The 25,188-nt window shown below is 38.7% G+C and overlaps 1 protein-coding gene across 3 annotated transcripts in view; it reads left to right on the forward strand.

Annotated features, from left to right (window-relative positions):
* The first annotated feature begins 262 nt into the window (after positions 1-262).
* Positions 263-25,188, forward strand: part of NPHP3 (nephrocystin 3) — a 54,685-nt gene continuing 29,759 nt past the window's right edge. Inside the window, exons 1-9 of one of the 3 annotated variants that reach the window (XM_027545960.1) lie at positions 263-705; positions 2,560-2,685; positions 3,394-3,544; positions 5,292-5,444; positions 6,633-6,766; positions 8,377-8,537; positions 19,604-19,760; positions 22,240-22,314; positions 23,964-24,137. In XM_027545960.1, coding sequence (XP_027401761.1) covers positions 310-705; positions 2,560-2,685; positions 3,394-3,544; positions 5,292-5,444; positions 6,633-6,766; positions 8,377-8,537; positions 19,604-19,760; positions 22,240-22,314; positions 23,964-24,137 — 1,527 coding nt within the window. In that variant the 5' untranslated portion in view covers positions 263-309. The remainder of the gene's footprint in view (positions 706-2,559; positions 2,686-3,393; positions 3,545-5,291; positions 5,445-6,632; positions 6,767-8,376; positions 8,538-19,603; positions 19,761-22,239; positions 22,315-23,963; positions 24,138-25,188) is intronic. The other 2 variants (XM_027545944.1, XM_027545952.1) reach the window with 2 other exon arrangements.

A 25,188-nucleotide genomic window follows, 5' to 3' on the forward strand; every position in this document is an offset into this window, starting at 1 on the left:
CTCTCATAGGCACTGACAAAGTGCAGTGGCAGGCCAGAGCCACATCCCTGCTGCACTCTGCGCCACACCGATTCCTTGCGCAGCAACCCGCAGGCGGGCTCAGCTACCTAGCCCAACCCAGTCCTCCCGTCCCGCCCCGCCCCATCCGTTCTGCTCCTCTGGCCCCACCCTGTCCTTCTTGCCCGCCCACTGGCCCGCCCCTCCTTGATATGCTCGCCCCGCCCCTTCCTGCTGCCCCGCCTCGTCCCTCTGGTCGTGTCCCGCCCCCTCCTCTTACCCTGCTGGCGATTAGCAGCGCCAGCCGGCGCCATGGGTACCGCTTCGTCGCTCGTGAGCCCCGCGGGTGGGGAGGTGATCGAGGACACGTACGGGGCGGGCGGCGGCGAGGCCTGTGAGATCCCGGTGGAGGTGAAGCCCAAGGTCCGCCTGCTGCGCAGCTCGTTCCGCCGGGCCGCGGGTGTGGCGGCTGCGGGAGCCGGGCCGGGTTCGCTGCCCCGTGGAGCGGGCGGCGGCGGGCTGCTAGGGGCCAGCTTCAAGTCTACTGGCTCGTCAGTGCCCGAGCTGGAATACGCGGCTGCTGAGTACGAGCGGCTGAAGAAGGAGTACGAGATCTTCCGGGTCAGCAAGAACCAGGAGTTGTTATCCATGGGCCGCCGGGAGGCCAAGCTGGACACGGAGAACAAGCGGCTGCGGGCCGAGCTGCAGGTAATGCTGTGCCCGGGCACTCACCGGAGATGACCGCGACACCTGGGAACTGAGGCCCGGGGCCGTCTGCCTACCGCCACGCAGCCGCGTGGCGGCACTGCCAACTGGACCCTGAACTCCTGACTTCGTCCCTTGTCCGTCCTGTCTCATCTCCAAACCAAGAAGTTTTGAAAGTTAAGCAGAAACTGCTCTGCGTTTTACTTTGAAAGAACATACTGCCTTGCGATCTAAACTGATTCTTTAACAACCACCAGCTCCCCCACCTCCCTTTTTTTTTTTTTTTTTTTCTGTCTTTGGGCCATTCATTCAGACACCTTGAAGCTATTAGCCCGGAGCAGCAAATGCTCGGAGCTTCCCTGGTAGCTCAGCTGGTAAAGAAAAGGTGAAAGTGAAAGTCTCTCAGTCGTGTCCGACTCTTAATAGTCCATGGAATTCTCAAGGCCAGAATACTGGAGTGGGTAGCTTTATCCCTTCTTCAGGGGATCTTCCCTACCCAGGGATTGAACCCAGGTCTTCCACATTGAACCCAGGTCTTCCACATTGAACCCAGGTCTTCCACATTGCGGGCGGATTTTTTACCAGCTGAGCCACAAGGGAAACCCAGGAATACTCGGGTGCTCGAGTGGGTAGCCTATCCCTTCTCCAGGGGCTCTTCCTGACCCAGGAATCGAACTGGGGTCTCCTGCACTGCAGGCAGATTCTTCACCAACTGAGCTCTCAGAGAAGCTCTGTTAAAGAATCCGCCTGCAATGCAGGAACCCCTGGTTGGATCCCTAGGTCGGGAAGATCCCCTGGAAGAGGGAATGGCAACCCACTCCAGGATTCTGGCCTGGGGAATCCCCATGTACAAAGGAGCCTGGCGGGCTATAGTTCATGGGGTCTCAAAGAGTTGGACACGACTCAGCAACTAAGCACAGAGCAGCACCAAATGCTAATCTCCAGGGAAGTAGGTCTGCCAGGACCACACAGATACACAAAAGACTTTGGTGACATCTGTTGAGGCAGCTCATCAAACCCTTCCTAGGCGTTTAAACCCCGCCCCCCAAATGCAATTACAACAGGACAGAGCGCACTAAGGGGTGACAAATGTTCCAGGCCCAGGTTATTTCTGTTACCAATCCTGATTCCTTATGTAACCTTGTTTTTCCTTTTTCATATACCTAGGCATTTAAAACACACACACACACACACCCCCTATATTTATTTAATCCATTCAGTCAGACATTTACTGAAGACCTGCAGTGTATCAGCCTTGGAGCTAGCAAGAGGAGTGACGTGGAGCCAAGGAGTGCACAGTCTCACAGAAATAATTATTCTTCAGGTTAAACCTTATAAATTGTGATTTTGTGTGGGAAAACTGAGTTGTAGTGAAGATTCAGAACTGGTGCAGTATTTCAAAGAAAAAGTATTAATTTCCATTGAAAGCTTAATGTTGAATATCTTCATTTATAATTCAAGCACATTTGCAGGGTTTTTTCCCCATTATATGTTTGAATAGAATGGCAGTATGCAGTTCTTGATAACTGGTGAAAAACTAAGTAGACTGTTCATATTCTGAGATATGTAATATGTATATGAGAGTGTTAGTTGCTCAGTCATGTCTGACTACCCCATGGACTATAGCCTGCTAGGCTCCTCTGTCCATGGAATTCTCCAAGCAGGAATACTGGAGTGGGTTGCCATTTCCTTCTCCAGGGAATCATCTGGACCCAGGGATCAAACCCAGGTTTTCCCACATTGAGGGAAGGTTTTTTACCTTCTGAGCCACCAGGGAAGCCCAATATGCATATAACATAATGTAAAATTTGGGAGGCATGCTATTTTTGTTAGAAATAACAAGGTAAATTTTTCCAGGCACTTCAAAAAACTTACCAGAAGATACTTCGGGAAAAGGAAAGTGCTTTAGAAGCAAAATACCAAGCAATGGAGAGAGCAGCTACATTTGAACATGACAGAGATAAAGTTAAGAGGCAATTTAAGGTAAATTTCATACATCTTTATCCCCACAGTGACAGGGAATAAAGCAATATATTTTAAAAGTTCATATAATACTGTGATGAGTAAATAGAAGTAAATGATGTAGGAGTCATGAAAGGTATAAGAGTTAAAGTCTTATAAAAAGTAAATACTTTTTACTTTTGAAGTATTTGAGTTGGACCAGGTAAACTTGAGATAGTTTCAAAGAAAAGGTATAAAAGTGAACATTTTAAAGGGGGTGGGGAGAGGCAAGGGTTATATTAGGGGAGAGCATTTAGAAATATTTGAGAATGTATCCTTTGGGAGAGCATTACTGGCAATAAGTGTACACGCTAAGTCACTCCAGTCATGTCCAACTCTGTGACCCTATGGACTGTAGCCCACCAGGCTCCTCGCTCCATGGGATTCTCCAGTCAAGAATATCGGAGTGGGTAGCCATGCCCTCCTCCAGGAGGGCAATAAGTGGGAGGGGGACAAATTTGCTAAACATCAGGTAGCACACGGCAGCCCCTCACCTTAGATATATCCTCCTGGAATTCCACTGGGTTCCAGTTACAAAACAGTGACAGAGAGGTATTCACCTTACAAAAGAGGAGATCAAGGACCAAATGAATATTGATTTTATGAATGAAAGAATTTTCCCTTAAAAGTTGATAATATCACTTTTTGCTTATGGAAAAGGATTTCAAAATTAAAATACATCTTTTAAAGATTTTTAGGGAGACCAAGGAAAATGAAATTCAGGATTTATTGAGGGCCAAGCGAGAGTTGGAGAGCAAACTTCAGAGGCTACAGGCTCAGGGGATCCATGTATTTGATCCTGGAGAGTCTGATTCAGATGACAACTGTACAGATGTTACTGGTAAGTTTATTTCCTATTTATAATGTTTTGAGATATCAATATATTAATAGGTATAATGATTGTAGAGTCAACTTTGAATCCTTGTACTGATAAGTAATTGCTGTTACAAATAGAGTTGCTCTTTCTCTTTCTCATGTTATAACAGGTCTTTTCTATAGAAGTCCATGGTGTAGAAGCTGAGGTTCCTTCTATCTTGTTGTCTGCCAGCCTTAACCCATAGCTTTTCTCTCTCTGGTCTAAGATAGCCCCTCCAAGTCCCATCATATATACAATTTAGCTAGAGGGAGTGGGGGAATACATTACTTTCCTTGAAAGCACAATCTGAAAGATATACGCATTACTCCTGCTTAAACCCCTTTGGCCTATATCTTCCTCTACCTAGGAAGATGGGAAAGTGTAATTATTAGTAGGAGAGCCATGTATGCACATAAAGTTTGGGGCTGTGTCATTAAAGAAAGAAAGGGAGAATGGATGTTGGAGAAAGTTAGTAGTTTTTGTTACATTTTTCCACATAATGGATGTATTCTTGCAGCTATCAGAGTATCTACATGATGTTTCAGCAAGTGGTTTCCAATACAGTTTTTTGAAATATTTTAAAGTTTTTGTTTTATAATTAAACATATTAAATGTCTTTCTAGAAATAAAGAAAAACTCAGAATCATAGAATGAAAATGTCCACTATGTTAATAGGAAATAATATTGAAATGTGATTGATATTGAACAATATTCTATTTTAAATGTAGTAGGAAAATGAAGCCACTCTCCCATTTATAAAAAAAAACTGTAGTTATATTCTTCCAAATTAATGTATTTTGGAGTGAAATATGGCAATTGATAATCCCCTCTTAATTTGCATTTTAGTACCATTAAAATCTACTAACTTTTGAGGAAAAAAAGGCGAATAACGGCTTATTATGACTAACACATTAGTCTTAGTGGTTATTTCAGTGTTGACATATGTTAAAATATACAGTGTTTCAAAACTATTATATTCTAATTCTCTTGGCAAGTTAATAAAAACAAGTTAATATTTCCTCCTAGGTCTTTCTTCCTATTTTGATATAAACATGAAGAAGGAATGCTTGAGGGAATATTGCTCATTATTTGTCACCTACAAATAAAAATCAGTTTTGCCAGAGATTTTCACCCAAATACCAGTTTACTTAAGTTTAGTCAAGGACTCCATGTTATAGCAAATATTACTTATTTTAAAAATGTGTGTTTAAGTACTCATTAATTCAGACATTAATTTTTTTCCTCTGGGAGGTTAAAGAGAATATACTCTTTATGTCTTTAGCTTATATCCTAATGAATTGCCAATATCAATTACTGGTGTGCCAGTAATAGTCTTTGAAATTCTTCCCTTCAAATTTTACACTGATACATAAATCATATGGTTATAAAAGTTTTTTAGAAATTTTTGTTGGGGAGTGTTTTTAATTCCTCTCTGTTATTATAATTTCTTTGGTTATTGTATTCCTAATTTCTTTTCATCTGTCTCTCTTTAATCCCCCTTTTAAGATTGAGATAACCAAAACTGTGTTAACTACCACCTTAGAACATGCCAGAAGTTGGTGGCAAAGTACTTTCAGAATTATTCTTTTGATTTCAAAATCAAAGTTTGAATATTTGTTGTATTTATAATCTTATAGTACTTTTTTGGATTAGAAATCCTGTTGAATATATTTGATAAGGTTTTGAAGTTTCAATATTATTTGGTTTTCATCCGATGAAATCTGCTTTACAGCTGCTGGAACCCAGTGCGAATATTGGACTGGTGGAGCCTTGGGAAGTGAGCCTTCCATAGGGAGTATGATCCAGCTTCAGCAGTCCTTCCGGGGCCCTGAGTTCGCCCATAGTTCTATAGACGTGGAAGGACCGTTTGCTAATGTCAACAGAGGTAAATGGCTAATTACCATGGCTAATTAGCTTAGTTAATGGCAATGACTGTTTGTGTACTACAGTCTTGTGCTGGGAGAACTGCCATCAGCAGAGCAGGAGACTTGTTTTCTGGGTGTCTTCCACTGTCAGGCCATTATGTTCTGGTACTTGTCACTGATCAGGAAGGATGAAGTTACATAATTCACATCAGGATCAGATGGTGTCCCCCAGCCTGACTGACCAATAAGTTCTAATAACTGAAATTTTGGTATGGATTCTCAGGTGTTTTAGTTGAGTAGTGAGAGTTTAATGTAGGTCAGCTGAAAAACAGTAGTTTTCGTCTTTTCTTTTGCATCTTTGATGGTATTGAAAAGTTATGTGTGCATGTGTGCTAAGTCGTTCAGTCACATGTGCACCCTATGGACTGCAGCTTGCCAGGCTCCTCTGTGCATGGGATTCTCCAGGCAAGAATACTGAAGTGGGTTGCCATGCCCTCCTCCAGGGGATCTTCCTGATCCAGGGATCGAGCCTGTGTTTCTTATGTCTCCTGCACTGGCAGGCGGGTTCTTTACCAATAACACCACCTGGGAAGCCCAGTTTTATTCATTATCTTTGTATAATTTGGTATTCAAAACAGCTCTTAAGATCTGTTCAGAATTTCAGTACCACAGCAGACCTGAGATATTATAAGTAGCTCCATTCTTTTCTTAAAACTATGAAATTATTTATCTATTAGCAAAATGAAAATTATTTTTTAAATAATGCATTTTCAATTAGTCAAATATGTCTTAAAATATTCATTCTCACTATCTTTAAGTTACTTTTCATTTTATACCATTCTTGAACTTTCTTTTTGACTCAGTATATTTCAAGAATAATAAACAAGTAAAACCAGTCTGGGAGCATAGGCCTTCCTCAAGTTACAAATTAATGGAACAGCCCATATGGCCTAGTTCCCTGACATTTGACTGGAGCCATGGGTACCCCAGCAGAGACCACTGGTGACTTTGATTGCTTTAAACCCCAGGATAGAATTTGAGATTAGAGAACTGATTGCCTTCTAATATGTTATTCTAGAAGTTATGTCAGTATTACAAGTGAGATAAGAAATTATTCTATGATGTCTGTTGTGGTTTTTCAGACTTTCAGACATCATATGGTCTTCTAATAATTCTTTTGGGGAACTTATGAGAAATTTTATTTTCAGATGACTGGGATATTGCTGTGGCTAGTTTATTACAAGTTACCCCTTTGTTTTCACATTCTCTATGGAGTAACACTGTCAGATGTTACCTCATTCATACAGATGAAACCCAGCCCGAAATGGATCTTTTCCTTAAGGTAAGGACATTTATAAATTTTGTATTCAGTGATTTAAAATACAAGTTAATATTGTATTCTGGTTATGATACTACTGCATCTGAACCAGATAGTTTACTACATATAAGATTACATCTTAAAGAATAGGAAGCATCTTGGGCTTTTCTTAAGAAAATGTCTTAGTATTTTCAGTATATTCAAATTAAGTCCTTGAAACTTTATGCTTTTGAATGCTTCATTACACATTCTCCACAGTGTTTAGCTGTGCCTGCTTTAGTTAATCCCTGCCAGCCCTATTCTTGAATCTGTTTCAGGTTATAACAAAATTTAGTCCTTGTCATGATTTTCAATTTTTCACAGCAGCTATTGGGGTTAATCTAAGGCAGGGGTCAGCAAACAAAAGCCTGTTGGCCAAATTTGGCCTGAAGTCTTTGGTTTCTGTGGTTTTAAATTATTGAAAAAGAAATCAGAAGAAGAATATTTTGATGTGAAAATCATATGAAATTCAAATTTTTTTGTCTATAAATTTTTATTAGAACACAGCCACACACAACATGTTGTCTCTGGTTGTTTCACATTAATGGCAGAATAATATTATAGTGGCACCTAAATGCACCACAAAAACCTCTGCCAAAACAGGCAGGTTCTTAAACTATTATTAATTTTCCATCTGGCTCTTCACAGAAAAGTTCACCAATTACCTTTCTAACTGAATTTTCAATAAATATATGTGGCACATGTAATACCTTCAATATTAGCATCCTCCAGATTGTTGATTAATAAGTCCATTTAGCTTTCCTTTTTGATAATTTTGGTAAACAGACAAAGTATTTTGAAAACCAAAGCTTCTACTCACTAACTGAGTATACATTATTCACAAATACATGTTGAGGGAATCACTAATTTATTGTATAGTAATAATCAACTACTAAGTTATTATTAATTACTAAGTAAGTTAATTTCTTATCAGTTCAGTTGCTCAGTTGTGTCCGACTCTCTGCGACCTCATGGACTGCAGCATGCCAGGCCTCCCTGTCTATCACCAATTCCCAGAGTTCACTCAAACTCATGTCCATTGAGTCGGTGATAACATCCAACCATCTCATACTCTGTCGTCCCCTTCTCTTGCCTTCAGTCTTTCCCATCATCAGGGTCTTTTCAAATGAGTCAGCTCTTTGATAATTTGTAATAGACCAGCATATTTTTATTTTATATCTGTTTGCTTTAGTGTTCATGACAGACACTTTTTACTATATAAATTTATGGATTTATGTTTGGCACCCTGTAACAATAAACAGAAGTTATTTGTAAGAATAATAATAAAAATATATACCACGGCAAAAGAACTTAATACTGTTCTCCTGTTGTTTTAAGTTTTATTATGAGATAAATCATTTTCTGAATTAGGAAACAGCCAAGCTGCTAAGCTATTGCTATTTTCAATTTATAAAGAAATTTGCCTTTCCTCTTAAAGATTTTTTTTAAATGTGATTATGATTTTTTTAGTTTTAAATCAGAGAATATCCAACATAACTTGTGATAAAGCATGTTTTTTGATTTTAAGTAGTATGAAGCTGACTAGATCTTCAGTTAAATAAGCTGTGCTATCTTGTGTTTCAATTTGTTTTTAGGATTACTCACCTAAACTTAAGAGAATGTGTGAGACAATGGGATATTTTTTCCATGCTGTGTATTTTCCAATAGATATTGAAAATCAATACCTCGCTGTAAGAAAATGGGAAATTGAGAAAAGTTCATTAGTTATTTTATTCATTCATTTAACCTTACCAAGGTAAGCAGAAAATTCTATAATTTATTATAAGGGTTAAACTTGTAAATAGAATTAAGTTTGCCAAATGAACTTGAAACATAAGTTCTAATTGCATTTTTTTTAAATTTATTTATTTTTTAATTGAAGAATAATTGCTTTACAGAATTTTGTAGTTTTCTGTCAAACCTCAACATGAATCAGCCACAGGTATACGTATATCCCCTCCATTTTGAACCTCCCTCCATTGCCCTCCCCATCCTACTCCTCTAGGTTGATACAGAGCCCCTGTTTGAGTTTCCTGAGACATACAGCAAATTCCTGTTTGCTATCTATTTTATATATGGTAATGTAAGTTTCCATGTTACTCTCCCCATACATCTCATCTTCTCCTCCCCTTCCCCCTTGTCCATAAGTCTATTCTCTATATCTGTTTCTCCACTGCTGCACTGCAAATAAATTCTTCAGTACCATTTTTCTAAATTCCATATATATGCATTTGTATACAATATTTATCTTTCTCTTTCTGACCTACTTCACTCTGTATAATAAGCTATAGGTTCAGTTCGTCCACCTCATTAGAACTGACTCAAATATGTTCCTTTTTATGGCTGAGTAATATTCCATTGCGTTATATGTATAAGAAGTAATGGATACTTCTTTATCCATTCATCTATCGATGGACATCTAGGTTGCTTCCATGTTCTAGCTATTATAAATAGCGCTGCAATCAACAATGGGGTACATGCGTCCTTTTCAGTTTTGGTTTCCTTAGGGTTTATGGGTAGGAGTGGGATTGCTGGGTCATAAGGTGGATTTATTCCTAGTCTTTTAAGGAATCTCCATACCGTTTTCCATAGTGGTTGTATCAATTTACATTACCACCAGCAGTTCAAGAGGGTTCCCTTTTCTCCACACCTTCTCCCACATTTATTGTTTGTAGACTTTCTGATGATGGCCATTTGACCAGTGTGAGGAGATATCTCATTGTAGTTTTGATTTGCTTTTCTCTAATAATGAGCAATGTTGAGCCTCTTTTCATGTGTTTGTTAGCCATCTGTATGTCTTCTTTGGAGAAATGTCTCTTTGGGTCTTTTTCCCACTTTTTGATTGGGTTGTTTGCTTTTCTGGTATTGAGTTATATGAGCTGCTTGTGTATTTTGGAAATTAATGCTTTGTCAGTTGTTTCCTTTGCTATTATTTTCTCCCATTCTGATGGTTGTCTTTTCACCTTGCTTATAGTTTCCTTTGCTGTGCAAAAGCTTCTAAGTTTAATCAGGGCCCACTTGTTTGTTTTTGTTTTTATTTCCATTACTCTAGGAGGTGGGTCATAGCTTTGATTTGTGTCATCGAGTGTTGTGGCTATGTTTTCCTCTAAGAGATTTATAGTTTCTGATCTTACATTTAGGTCTTTAAACCATTTTGAGTTTATCTTTGTGTATGGTGTTAGGAAGTGTTCTAATTTCAGTCATTTACATGTAGCTGTCCAGTTTCCCCAGCACCATTTATTGAAGAGGCTGTCTTTGCCCCATTGTATATTCTTGTCTCCTTTGTCAAAAATAAGGTACCCATACGTGTGTGGATTTATTTCTGGGCTCTCTATCTGGTTCCATTGGTCTATATTTCTGTTTTTGTGTCAGTACCATACTGTCTTGATGACTGTAGCTTTGTAGTATAACCTGAAGTCAGGAAGGTTGACTCCTCCAGCTCCATTCTTCTTTCTCAAGACTGCTTTGGCTATTTGGGGTCTTTTGGGTTTGCATATGAATTGTGAAATTTTTTGTTCTAGTTCTGTGAAAGATGCCATTGGCAATTTGATAGGGATCACATTGAATCTGTGGCTTGTGTTTGGTAGTATAGTCATTTTCACAATATTAATTTTTCCTACCCAGGAACATGGAATATCTCTTCATCTGTTTATGTCATCTTTGATTTCTTTCATCAGTGTGTCTTATAATTGTTGTGTACACTTCTTTTGTCTCTTTAGGTAAGTTTATTCCTAGATATTTTATTATTTTTTTGCAATGGTGAATAATGTTGATTGCTTAATTTCTCTTTCTGATTTTTCATTGTTAGTATATAGAAATGCAATTGATTTCTGTGTATTGATTTTGTATCCTGTGACATTGCTAAATTCACTGATTAGCTCTAGTAATTTTCTGATAGTATCTTTAGGGTTTTTTATGTACAGTATCATGTCATCTGCAAACAGTGAGAGCTTTACTTCTTCTTTTCCAATGTGGATTCTTTTTATTTCTTTTTCTTCTCTGATTGCTGTAGCTAGGACTTCTGAAACAATGTTGAATAATAGTGGTGAAAGTGGATACCCTTGTCTTGTTCCTGATTTTAGGGGGAATGCTTTTAGTTTTTTTACTATTTGCTGTAGGCTTATCATATATAGATTTTACTATGTTGAGGTAGGCTCCTTCTATGCCTATTGTTTGGAGAGTTTTAGTCATAAATGGGTGCTGGATTTTGTCAAAGGCATTTTCTGCATCTAAGATTATCATATGGTTTTTATCTTTCAATTGGTTAATATGGTGTATCACATTGATTGATTTGTGTATATTGAAGAATCCTTGCATCCCTGGAATAAACCCACCTTGATCATGGTGTATGAGCTTTTTAATGTGTTCCCGAATTCTGTTTCCTAAATTTTGTTGAGGATTTTTGCATCTATGTTCATCAGTGATATTGGCCTGTATTTTCTTTTTTGGGGGGTTGTCTTTGTCTGGTTTTGGTATCAGGGTGATGTTGGCCTCGTAGAATGAGTTTGCAAATCTTCCTCTGCAATTTTTTGAAATGGTTTTAGAAGGATAGGCATTAGTGCTTCTCTGAATGTTTGATAGAATTCTTCTGTGAAACCATCTGGTCCTGGGCTTTGTTTTGGGAGATTTTTGATCACGGCTTCAACTTCAGTGCTTGTCATTGGCTTGTTCATAATTTGTTTCTATTCTAAGAATCTGTCTATTTCTTCCAGGTTATTCATATAGTTGTTCATAATAGTCTCTATAATTCTTTGTATTTCTGCATTGTCTGTTGTAACCTCTCCTTTTTCACTTCTAATTTTGTTGATTTGACTCTTCTCTCTTTTGTTCTTGATGAGTCTGGCTAAACGTTTGTCAATTATGTTTATCTTTTCAAAGAACCAGCTTTTAGTTTTATTAATCTTTACTGTTGTTTCTTTCATTCCTTTCTCATTTATTTCTGCTCTGATCTTTATGATTTCTTTCCTTCTGCTATGTTTGGGGTTTTTTGGTCTTTTTCCAATTGTTTTAGGTGTAAAGTTAGGTTGCCTATTCAATGTTTTTCTTGTTTTTCGAGGCAGGATTGTATTGCTATCAACTTTCCTCTTAGAATTGCTTTTGCTGGATCCCATAGGTTTTGAGTTGTCATATTTTCATTGTTCTTTGTATCTAAATTTTTTTTAATTTCCCTTTTCATTTCTTCAGTAAACCATTGGTTATTTGGAAACATATTGTTTAATCTTCATGTGTTTGTATGTTTTACATTTTTCTCCTTATAATTGATATCTAGTCTCATAGCATTGTGGTCAGGATGCTTGATATGACTTCAGTTTTCTTAAATTTACTGAGGTTTGATTTGTGACCCAAGATGTGGTCTATCGTGGAGAATGTTCCATGTGCAGTTGAGAAGAAGGTGTATTTTTCTGCATTTGGATGGCATGTCCTAAAGATATCAATGAAAACCATCTCATCTGATGTATCATTTAAGACGTGTTTCCTTATTAATTTTCTGTTTTGATGATCTGTCCATTCTTGTGAGTGGGGTGTTAAAGTCTCCTACAGTAGTAATCATATTATTGTGTTAGTGTCAGTTTCTCCTTTTATGTGTTAGTGTTTGCCTTACATATTGAGGTGCTCCTATGTTGGGTGCATAGATATTGACAGTTGTTATGTCTTCCTCTTGGATTGATCCCTTGATCATTCTGTAGTGTCCTTCCTTATCTCTTGTAATATTCTTTATTTTAAATTCTATTTTATCTGCTATGAGGATGTTACTCCAGCTTTCTTTTGTTTTCCATTTGCATGGAAAATATTTTTCCATCCTCTCAGTTTCAGTCTATATGTGTCTTTAGGTCTGAAATGGGTTTCTTGTAAACAGCATATAAATGGGTCTTGTTTTTGTATCCATTCAGCCAGCCTGAATGGATTGGAGCATATAATACATTTACAGTAAAGTAATTATTGATATATATGTTCCCATTGCCATTTTCTTAATTTTTTGTGGTTTTATTTTGTAGATCTTTTTCTTCTCTTGTATTTCTTGACTATATAAGTCCCTTTAACATTTGTTGTAAAGCTGGTTTGTTGGTACTGAATTCTCTTAACTTTTGCTTGTCTGAAAAGCTTTGGATTTGTCCATCAGTTTTGAATGAGATCCTTGCTGGGTAGAGTAATCTTTGTTGTAGATTTTTCCTTTTTCAGTACTTTTAATATATCCTCCCATTCCCTTCTGGTCTGCAGAGTTTCTGCTGAAAGATCAGCTGTTAAACGTATGGGGTTTCCTTGTACGTTACTTGTTGCTTTTCCCTTGCTGATTTTAATATTCTTTCTTTGTGTTTAATCTTTGTTATTTTGATTAGTGTGTGTCTTGGCATGTTTCTCCATGGATTTATCCTGTATGGGACTCTTTGCATCTCTTGGACTTGATTGACAGACCCTTTTCCATGTTGGGGAAATTTTCAACTCTAATCTCTTCAAAATTTTTCTCATACTCTTTCTTTTTCTCATCTTCTTCTGGAACCCCTATAATTTGAATATTAGTGTGTTTGATATTGTCCCAGAGGTCTCTGAGACTACCCTCAGTTCTTTTTATTCTTTTTACTTTATTCTGCTCTTCATAAGTTATTTCCACCATTTTATCTTCTAGCGCACTGATTCCTTCTTGTGCTTCAGATATTCTGCTACTGATTCCTTCTATTTTTAATTTCAGTAATTGTGTTGTTTGTCTCTGTATCTTTATTCCTTAATTCTTCTAGGTCTTTGTTAATTGATTATTGCATTTTCTCTGTTCTGTTTTCAAAGTTTTTGATCATCTTTACTATCATTATTCTGAATTGTTTTTCAGCTAATTTGCCTGTTTCCTCTTCACTTATTTGGACTTCTGTGTTTCTAGTTTGTTCCTTCATTTGTGCATTATTTCTCTTCCTTTTCATTCTTTTTATTTAAACTTACTGTGTTTGATGTCTCCTTTCCCCAGGCTTCAAGGTTGAATTCTTTCTTCCTTTTGGTTTCTGCCCCACTATGGTTGGTGCAGTGGTTTGTGTAAGCTTTGTATAGGGTGAGATTTGTGCCAAGTTTTTTTTTATTTGTTTGTTTTTCCTCTGATGGGCAAGGCTGAGTGAGGTGGTAATCCTGTCTGCTGATGACTGGGTTTGTATTTTTGTTTGTTGTTTGGATGAAGTGTCCTTCATAGGGTACTACTGGTGGTTGGGTGATGCTGGGTCTTGTATTCAAGTGGTTTCCTTTGCAGGAGTTCTCGCTATTTGATACTCCAGAGGGTTAGTTCTCTGGTAATCTAGGGTCTTGGAATCAGTACTCCCACTCCAAAGGCTCAGGGCTTGATCTCTGGTCAGGATCAAGTATTCCACAAGTGATTTGTTATGGCATTAAGTGAGATTAAAACCAATACCCCAAAACATGAAACCAAAGATGAAACCCAGATAAATGGCAGTTACAAAATCAGGCAAATAATAATTAAAATAATGGAATATACACATATACATATACACCCATAAGCAAAATCAAAACAGTCCAAGAAAAATAAAGTTCAATAGATTGACCAAACAAAGGAAAACAAAAATTATATCTAATGGTTAAGAACTAAGCTAACTAAAGCACAAACTAGAAAACAAAACTAAAGCAAGATGCCAAGTGGGGAATAAAGCAATGAAAATAAAACTAACAAATATGTTGAGAGGAAAGGAAAGAAAGAAAGAATAGATATGTAAAATTAAACAGAGGTAGATAAAGGAGACATTATACATTAAAGCTTAACTTCAAGGTGAAAAGAACAGTAGGAAAAGCAAACAAAGAATAAATGTAGGAAAATAATAATAGGTTTAAAAAAACTAAGATTAAAAAAGGAGAAAAGGGAAAAAAGGAAGAGGAAAGGGCAGAAAAAAGAAAAAAGAAGAGAGAGAAAAAAAAAAAAAAAACAAACTCCACAGAACTGCAAAAGCCCAATGTAGAAGAAGAGGTTTAAAACAAGGAAAATCATGATTTAAAAAAAAAAAAAAAATCAAAAGCTTAATTAGATTTCATGATGCCAATAAAATCAACAACTACAACAGGATGGGTTGGGGGGAAAGGAAAGAAAAAGGGACAAAGGAAAAAGAAAAAAAAATCCAAAAGAAAGTACCGAACAAGTTAAAACATAAGAATAATAAATGTTTTTCTTGAGTCACTGCTGTCAAGATCCTTTCCCTCACTGGGAGTCACAGCCCACCTCACCTCCCTAGGATGCCCTCCAACACTGTGCTGGTCTCTGGACCTGCTGTGGGGGCAGCTCAGATTCTAATGTGGTTTGATTCCTGTGTGTTCTTGCCTCCAATATCCACAGCTGTCAGAACTAGTGTGTTTTCTTTTGTGGGAGCTCTCAATGTCCTTTTATACATTCCATAGACACACAGTCTGCCTAGTTGTTCATGTGAATTTAATCTGCAACTTGTACAGCTAGTGGGAAGGTTTTGGGTCTTCTTCCTTAGGCACCCTGCCCCTAAGTTTCAGTTGTGGTTTTATTTCCACCTCTTTGGTCATCCACTGGGGTTTGCTTCTGAGGCTGCCCTGGAGGACTTGGATCTGTCCCAGAGAGGGCCAGTTGCAGAGGTGGTACAGCTGCTTGGGTTGCAGGGGTTCTGGTAGCACCAGATACTCAGGGGAGTTGGCAGCTAGGGCAGCAGGAAATATAGTGCTCTAGAAGAGTGCAACCAGTAATGGCCCAAATGCTCCAGTATTCTTGCCTGGAGAGACCCCCTGATAGAGAAGCCTGGCAGGCCATAGTGCACAGGGTCGCGAAGAGTTGGACATAACCAAAGCGACCCCATGTGCATAGTGGCAAGACTTTTTTTTACTTGTGGCAGCTCTGCCCAAGTGAGGGTTTAGCATGAACGTGGTGCAGCTGCTTGGTTTGCAGGGACTTGGCGGCGCCAAGTGTGCAGGTTCACAGACTGCCTTCACTGCAGGAGTTATGGCCCTATCAGAGTCTTTTCTCAAGTCTCTGGTAGCTGGCGATCAGAAGGCCTCTTTGGCTAGTCTTTCTCTGTAGCTCCATCCATTCAGACACTTAGAGGGCTCCCTTGCCTGGGGTCCTTCTCTGTAGTTCAGTGCATCAGGTACATAGAGGCTGGGGTCCTTCTCTGTAGATCGGTGAGTCAGGCACTTAAACAGTCACCCTGGGTGGCATCCTACTCTAGTTCAGGTAGGTCAGGGGCTTGGTGGGCCATTCTCTCTATTGTTCATCTGCCAATGCTGGCTGTGGGGAGAGAGAGGCTATGATGATGGCTCTAACCCTTACATGTGACTCAGTATTGCCTTGCTTCCATGGCTGCTTGGCTTTCCTTCACAGGCATTTCCCACCACAATCTCCTCCCTCACATCCCCTCAGTCCATCTGTCCACAGTCAACAGCAGCCCTTGCCCTAGGATTGCTCCACAATCCCTAAGTTGCAGCTCTCAGCTGCTGCACCTTCTGGGGACCTGTGTCCTTGTCCAGGATGCATATGGCTGTGGCAAGGACTGTCTGATTCTCATTGCATTTAGGCTGCCACAGATCAGCTTGTTCACTCTCATAAATGTTTCTCCTCTAACTCAGACAGTTGCCCCAATGTGTGGATTGGACCCCTGCTTCAGGTCCCCGACCTGCTGTGGATGGGTCCAGTCCTACTAACATTCCTGTTTTTCCTCCTAGTTCCTTCATCCTACTGAGTTTTTGTGTGGTTCTGTATATTCTTTTCTGGTGTGTCTGGTACTCCTGTCTGCTCTCAGCTGGTGTTCTGCACACACTTCTGTGTCTGAAGGTGTATTCCTGATATATCTGTGGAGAGAGATGTACTCCACATCCACCTACTCCTCCACTATCTTGTTTTCTCTTTCTAATTGCATTCTTATAATCAAAGACAATCCTTGAAATTCAAAAAATTATATGACTTTTCATAGTTCAGTTCAGTTCAGTTCAGTCGCTCAGTCGTGTCCGACTCTTTGCGACCCCATGAATCGCAGCACACCAGGCCTCCCTGTCCATCACCAACTCCCGGAGTTCACTCAGACTCACGTCCATAGAGTCAGTGATGCCATCCAGCCATCTCATCCTCTGTCATCCCCTTCTCCTCCTGCCTCCAATCCCTCCCAGCATCAGAGTCTTTTCCAATGAGTCAACTCTTTGCATGAGGTGGCCAAAGTACTGGAGTTTCAGCTTTAGCATCATTCCTTCCAAAGAAATCCCAGGGCTGATCTCCTTCAGAATGGACTGGTTGGATCTGCTTGCAGTCCAAGGGACTCTCAAGAATCTTCTCCAACACCACAGTTCAAAAGCATAAATTCTTCGGCACTCAGCCTTCTTCACAGTCCAACTCTCACATCCATACATGACCACAGGAAAAACCATAGCCTTGACTAGATGAAACTTTGTTGGCAAAATAATGTCTCTGCTTCTGAATATGCTATCTAGGTTTGCTCAGTCATGTCCAACTCTTTGCAACCCCATGGATCGCAGCACACTGGGCCACTCTGTCCATCACCACTCCCGGGGTTTACCCAAACTCATGTCTATCAAGTCGGTGATGCATTCCAGCCATTTAATCCTCTATCGTCCCCTTCTCCTCCTGCCCTCTATCCCTCCCAGCATCAGGGTCTTTTTGAATGACTCAGCTCTTCGCATGAGGTGGCCAAAGTACTGGAGTTTCAGCTTCAGCATCATTCCTTCCAATGAACACCCAGGACTGATCTCCTTTAGGATGGACTGGTTGGATCTCCTTGCAGTCCAAGGGACTCTCAAGAGTCTTCTCCAACACCACAGTTCAAAAGCATCAATTCTTCAGCACTCAGCTTTCTTCACAGTCCAACTCTCATATCCATACATGACCACTGGAAAAACCATAGCCTTGACTAGATGGACCTTTGTTGGCAAAGTAATGTCTCTGCTTTTCAATATGCTATCTAGGTTGTTCATAACTTTTCTTCCAAGGAAATATTAATAAAAAGTTTCACACTGTTAGGCTTGTTTTCGATAGGTTATAAGATTAACATCATTAATGTAAGATCATTTTAATCAGGGTTTAGCAAACCATGGCCCTCAAGTCAAATCCAGCCAGTCACCTGTTTTTATAAATAAAATTTTACTGGAACACAGATACGTTCCTTTATTTGTGTATTGTCTACAGCCGCTTTCACAGTGTACCACCAGCGTTGATTATTTCGGCAGAGACAGTGTGTACTGCAAAGCCTAAAATGTTGGCTAGCTGACTCTTCACAAAAAAGGGTGGTGACCCCTGATTTCAGTAATTAGCGTTAACCTTCATTATTTTCTTTGTTCATATACAGATTGAGAGGCACTTGAACACTTGTATAAGTGTTAAATCATACTTTTAATTTGCTGAGGAGGTAACTACTTAAATCCTGTAAAGTGAGCAGTTTTCTTATAATGTAAATATAATCACACCAATGAATCTAATCTGCAAACAAAGTTTTTCTTTTTTTTTTTTCTACCAGTTAGATATATAGATAGAAGACAGAATAGGATAGATAGAAGGTTAAATAAGGGGTTAGTTTTTCTTTCTATACTTTCTATCTGATTGTATTTAATCCTTCCAAAGCATTTTTTCTCTTTTTATTGAGGACCAACTCTGACTTTAACTGTGTATGGAAGTGTTTGGAGCCCTAAGCTTTACAAGAGACTCTGCAGTATAACCCATCCTTGATCCTTAAGACTATAGAGTATAGTCTGGATAGCCAGAGGCCAGGTGGCCGGGGAACCACCTAGTCAAGGAACCTTTTCACAAAACAAGTTTGAGGATTCCTTCAACTTGATTTCCTCTAGTTGGAGTTCTTTACCTCCCCTCCCTGTTTTCCTTTCTTGTTTTGTTTTTATATTTATTAAGAATATATCCTGTTTTATATTTAACATCTGGGTAACGTTTTATCTCAGGTGGTAGTATATGTCATTTGTTGTTTTTCTCGTTAATTCTTTAATCTTTGCAACCATGTTGTTTTTTTTTTGGGTTTCCTCTTTGTTTTTTCTTCTGTTTTGTATTAGGGCTGGTATTTTAGTTTTTTAATGAAGATTCTGAATCGTATAATTGCTTTCCCTTGTATATACAGTACTTATTTGCCTCCCTAGACAAATTTTGATTTAATGCCTTTTAGAAAGGGAAATTTATAGTTTTCCTTGTGATATAGAAAATGCTAATAGTCTATAAGATTTCTAGAACTTAAATAGGAATAGTACAAACTATAGTTATAGTTATAGTACATTGTAACAGAATTTCTTTTTAACCTTTACCTTGGTCAAGATTTTTACCTAGCCTTTCTAGCCTTTCTCATTTGCCTCTGGATCTTTCTTACAGTGTATCTGGGGTATAAGGATTCAGATCATTTACTGGATGAGTAAAGGCTAAAGGACTAGAGGAGAGAAAATCTTGAAACCTTGAGGCTGATAATATTTGTGTTTTAACTTGAGAATTATATAATTGTATATGGAATTAGGTTTTCCATTTATTTGCAAAGTGTCATGAGTCTGGTGCATTATTTTGAGCAATGTTTAACAGTATTTTTGAGAAGTTGTTTTAAAAAATTATATTTAAATAAATTTATGTATGATTTTAAATTTAATTTATTGCCCAATTTTTGTCTGCTATTGTCTACTCTGCTAGTGAATATACTGTACTTTAATATAAGCTAGAACAAAGCTATAAAAAACATCCATTTTTGGAAAGTTTCACTTGTTCTGCAGCAGGGCATTTCCTGGCCGCTTGTCATTGTAGGAAATCCCCTTCTTGGGACTTAGGTTAATAGACTATCTGTGTGCTGCCACAGTGCAGTGTAGCACAAGAAATACTGATTTCCAATCTAGTCTTTTATTGGAAGACTGTGAAGAAGCTTTTCTGAAAAACCCTGAAGGCAAACCACGATTAATTTATCATCGTTTGGAGGATGGGAAAGTCAGTTCTGACTCTGTCCAGCAACTGATTGATCAAGTTTCTAACCTGAACAAGACCAGCAAAGCCAAGGTAAATTTCATAGGTTGTTTTTAAGAACATGCTTGGGAGAGCAGTGTGCTGGGACAAAAGCCATGAGGTGGGAGTGAGCCTGGCATGTTTGAGGAAAGGAAGGATGCTAGTGTGGCTGGAGCAGAGTGAGTGAGGGGATGTGAGCCAATCCTGAAAAACCTTGGTTTTTCTCACTTAGAGTGAGGTGGGGAGCCATTGAAGGACTTTAACCAAAGAGGAAGAAATGCTGTTGTGACAAGGCTGTCTTGGGCTGCTGTGTTGAGAACTGACTGTGGTTTGAAGGGAGGGTAGTGGAGGGGGACAGAGCTGGAGAGCTCCTGCTGTTATCCAGACGAGAGTTGCTGATGGCTCAGACCAAAGGATGTGATGAGAAGTGACAGGATTCTGAATAAATTTTGACAGAGTCAATAGATTTCCTAAGAGATTAGTCGTGGACTATGAGAGAACGAGACACGAATAGTGATATATACCTAAAAAGTATATGATATGTAAGTGGGCAAATCAGAATCATTACTGTGCATTTTTCTCAAGCACAGAGTCGTTCTATCTATTATTGGCCAAGGATCAGTGTAAAGAAGAGCCTTTTCCTGGTAACCCTTTCTGAGGGCTTTGGGAAAAGCCAAAAACTGATGATGAGTGGGAGAAGGATTTGATCATCTTAGATGCAAAGCAGAATGTATTTTAGAATAGCGATTACAGGCTTTGCATTACTGCATGCTGAGATAACTTGGTAAATGTTTATAGTTAATGGTAAGAATACAATTAAACAACTCTAGGGTTTTCACAAAGTTTCTGTTTCTCTATGTCCAGCCAGAAAATAAGATCAAATGTGAATACAAACATTTTTCTTGAAGTCAGCATAACACAGTGAAGAGTCTAAGAAAAAAAGAGTACATTTTTATTATAGTTAATCTCCAGAGCCATTTCATCCTATTTTAATTTATTTTAGTACCAGCCTATGTTACTAGATGCTACAAGGGAAGTTACTTATTCTATAGATACTGCTTTTAAAAATTAGTATACCACAGGTTGAATTTTTTTATATAGGAGTCACAATCTCTCTACTATGATTATAAATTTAAATGTAGGCTAAACTTCTTTGCTTTGTTTTGTAGAATTGTAGTTTTACTGGCATAAAGATGGATTTTGAATGTTATGTATATTGAATGGTACAGAAATACATAAGATGAAATTAGCTGTTTAATTCATGTGTGTGTGACTATGTGTTTAAGAAAAAAAAAAATGCCATTCAGGACATCAAGAGAAGGGACATTCAGCAGAGTGATTAAAACAATAAAGGCTGGTATTTGGCGTTGCCTAGCTTTGGAATGTTCATAACCCAAAAGGTGAAGTGATTAGCAAGGAATCTACAAGTTTTTACCTGAAACAAAACTATGAGAATTCAGCCATTGGAGTTTTCCTGAAAAAAAAGACTATTCCTTTCACCTGGGGCCAAGCCCCCCAGCCAAACAGGGAAGGAGCTGAGAGGGGCAGTTGTGGGGGTACCTTGTCCTCTGCACCCCCACCTGCTCCCCAGGTGAAGGCCCCCTCAGCCTTGGCACATGGCCTCCTCCCCCCACCACTCCTCTGGATCATTCTATAAATAACCCACAGATTTGCTGAGCACCTAGGCCCCAGGTCCACAGAGAAAAGCAGAGGAAGCCCCATTAACTCCCACTAAAGAAAGGCTGGTTCCCCCTCACCACAACCAGGGACCCCAACCCTTCCACGTTTCCTCAGGTTATCCTGATTACCCTTCCAAAACAAATAGGCAGAAAGCAAGCAATATTCAGAGAGGGCTTTTATATGAGCCTACGTGTTGAGGTTGCAGGACAAGAAGAAAGAAACAAAAATTATTTCCCCCGAGGCTGTGAGATAAAAAGAATCAAGCCAAACTTAGGAATACTTTCCACAGTCTCTGCTCCACATGATAAAATCTGCTTCTGTTTGCAGGCAGAGATGGAGGTTCCATGGCCTCGCAGCACACCCAGGGGTGTAGACGCTGCTTCCAGGGCCCCAGCACATACCATCCCACCTATCCAGGTCCTTAGTAGGTTCCTGCTCTTTCGTGTCACAATGGTCAGCTGTGTGCATCAGTCCAGACAAAGTGGACTTTCAGTGGTGATACCAGGTCCTGGACAGAGTTTTGGCATCACCAATACCAGTCACTTTTCCAGATGAACACATGAACCAAAAAAAAAAAAAAAGGCATATGTTTTGTTTTATTTGCAACATTGTTCACACAAAATCCCTGTGTGACCTTAGACAAGTTATTTAACTTGCCTCAGTTTCCTCTTCTAGAAAATGGAGAGAATAACAGTGTCTTCTTATAGGGTTGTGAGGCTAAGTGAGCTATACACACAGAGCACTTAGAACTGTTCCTGACACATAAACCTGTAAAAATGTTCAGTACCACCTCCTCCTCCTGTTAGTATTGCTTTTTCTTGTTGTTAAACTTCTTTTTTTCCCCCCCCACTAGATCATTGATCACTTGGGAGATCCTGCAGAAGGAGTCTATAAAACCTATATTTATGTAGAAAAGATTATTAAACAGGTAAATATGCATTCCCTGTAAGATTTCATCTCAAATATCTTGACTGATTTCAACAAAATTGAGTTTTCCAGAGAAAATCACTTGTTTGCTTTTTTGAAAACAATGCTTGAGTTGTGTGCCCTTGTTTCTGGCAAGAGTCCATCCTGTAGTATTGTTGTGACATTCCCAGTACTGTGTATCTGTATCTCTGAGCTCACAAACAATTTGATTCTTTAATACCCATCAGGTATAAAATGGATTACAAAAGCGGTAGGTAAAAAGCAAGTATTTGAGGGATAATGTTCATCCTGTTCAATAGAGGGTCTCCTCAGGTTCTGTGTGCACCTTGAGTTTTTGTAAATAGAAAAATTCAGGATGGATTTTACTATCCTCCTAACCATACAGACGAGTGAAAACATACCTCTGTGTGTCTGAGGTCACGGATCTCAGAGACATCTCAGACTAAAAGTTTCTATGATATCTCAGTATTATCTTGAAACTTTATGTGAGTTAAATATTTTGCTTGATATTTACCTCTTTATTTTTAATATTAAAAATCATTCAAAATTATGTATCAGCAAAAATGCTAATAATGATAATAAAAAGTATTCCCTATCTTCAAGTAAAATGGACACAAGAAGATGTTTAGTCTGTGTTTATTCTTACCTGCTGACCTCTCCCTCAGGGTACTGGGAACTCTATTTGAGAAATAAGGGTTTAGATTACTTTTTAAAAATTAACTCATGTTAAAGTATGGAGATATGTTATTAGAGAAAAAGAGTGAGCCCCGAAATAAATGAATTAAACAGAATAAATGGTAATAAATGAAAATGGACATACTCACCAACTTTATCACTTGTAGGACAATATATTTTCAGTGATTAATATAAAGAGTAGATATCACAGCAGAGATATTTAACATAAAAAAACCCTAATTAGTAATTAAATTCTTATAAAAATGTAAAGCAGCATATATCTTAGACATTAGCACAGTCTTTAAAATTGTTCACTAGCCAAATACAACCCTATTGTGTAATATTTTTCAGAAACCAGATCCCCTCTAACTTTAATGAAAGAGAGAGGTCTTTGTTTTTATTATTTTAATATTTCTTTGTGTTGTTCTGTTAGTCACTCAGTTGTGTCCAAGTCTTTGCGATCCCATGTACTCTAAGCCACCAGCTTCCTCTGTTGATGGATTTCTCCAGGCAAGGATACTGGGGTGGGTTGCCATTCCCTTCTTCAGGAGATCTTCCTGATCCAGGGACTGAACCTCAATCTCCTGCATTGCAGGCAGATTCTTTACTGTCTGAGCCACCAAGGAAGCCCTAATATTTCTTTACCTTTATTTTTAAACTATTGCTTAATTTTATAGTTATAAATTGATCCCTGGAGGTACCATTAAAGGCCATAGGTTTGAACTTGCCCTCCAAGGTAGATGAGGGCCACCTTAGGCCTGTGTGCTGACTATACTGTACAAGGTCTTCACTTCCTTCATTCACTTTTTTTTTTTTCTAATTTTATTTTATTTTTAAACTTTACATAATTGTATTAGTTTTGCCAAATATCAAAATGAATCCGCCACAGGTATACATGTGTTCCCCATCCTGAACCCTCCTCCCTCCTCCCTCCCCACCTTCATTCACTTTTGTGTGCTTGCTCTTGGTGTTCAGGACATCCTGGGCTTTGAAAACACAGACCTAGACACCAAGGATTTGGGCAGTGAAGATTCTATTCCAGAAGAAGATGATTTTGGTGATGTTCTGTGGGACATACATGATGAACAAGAGCAAATGGAAGCTTTTCAGCAAGCTTCAAATTCAGCCCATGAGTTGGGATTCGAGAAAGTAAGCATTTGGTTTACAGTTCCAACAAAAATCAGTTGCACTTAAAAGCTGTAATGTAATTGTGGTTTAATCTAATTATAGTCAAGGTTAAGGACTATGTTAATAACTTCCTGATGGCTCAATTATCCATGTTGAGACATGTGCTTAGGTTTGTATCATGTGAAAAAAAGTGAGATTCAAATATACTTATGAACATCAAACATGTTTACTTACAGATTGTGCTTGTGTGCAAAGTCACTTCAGTCATGTCTGACTGTTTGCGACCCTATTTGCCGTAGCCCACCAGGCTCCTCTGTCCATGGGATTCTTCAGGCAAGAATACTGACGTGGGTTGCCATGCCTTCCTCCAAGGGATCTTCCCAACCCAGGGATTGAACCCACGTCTCTTATGTCTCCTGCATTGGCAGCTGGGTTCTTTACCACTAGTGCCACCTGGGAAGCCCTAGTTACAGATTAGGATTTATCAACTACATGTTTATTATGCTACCGTCTGCAATTCTCTAAGATAATATGCCTAGGAAACCTGATAAAAATAGTCAGGCTATCTATTCTTCCAGTTCCTAGAGGAATCAAAATACCAAACATCCAGAAAACAAAGCAGAGTAGTTAACGCAATAGGCAGATCTGTCCTTCAGCATCTTTAAATATCTAAGCGAATAAACAAGACTAGAAGTGTACAAAGAATCTATCTTCAAGTTTAAAAAACACTTAATATTTAAAAATTAATAAAAGAATATCTTAATATTACAGTAACTGTCACTAACAGCTATTTTTTTTATAGAACTTTTAATGGCTTTTATAATTTAGACTCAGTTTTATGTCTTGGTTCCACTGTTTCCTCACTATGGCTTTTGACCAAGCAACTTAGCTCTAAGCTTTGACTTTCTTGTGTATAAAATGAGGATGACTATAGAACCTACCTCACATGGTTGTTGGGGGGACTAAACCAGATCTTGCACATAAAGCACTTGACACGGTACCCATCACATGGTAATGTTAAATTGTTATTTCATAAGGAAGGCAAGATATCACTATTTTATAATTGAAGAAC

Source organism: Bos indicus x Bos taurus, chromosome 1 (assembly GCF_003369695.1).
Source record: "Bos indicus x Bos taurus breed Angus x Brahman F1 hybrid chromosome 1, Bos_hybrid_MaternalHap_v2.0, whole genome shotgun sequence".
Taxonomy (NCBI): domain Eukaryota; kingdom Metazoa; phylum Chordata; class Mammalia; order Artiodactyla; family Bovidae; genus Bos; species Bos indicus x Bos taurus.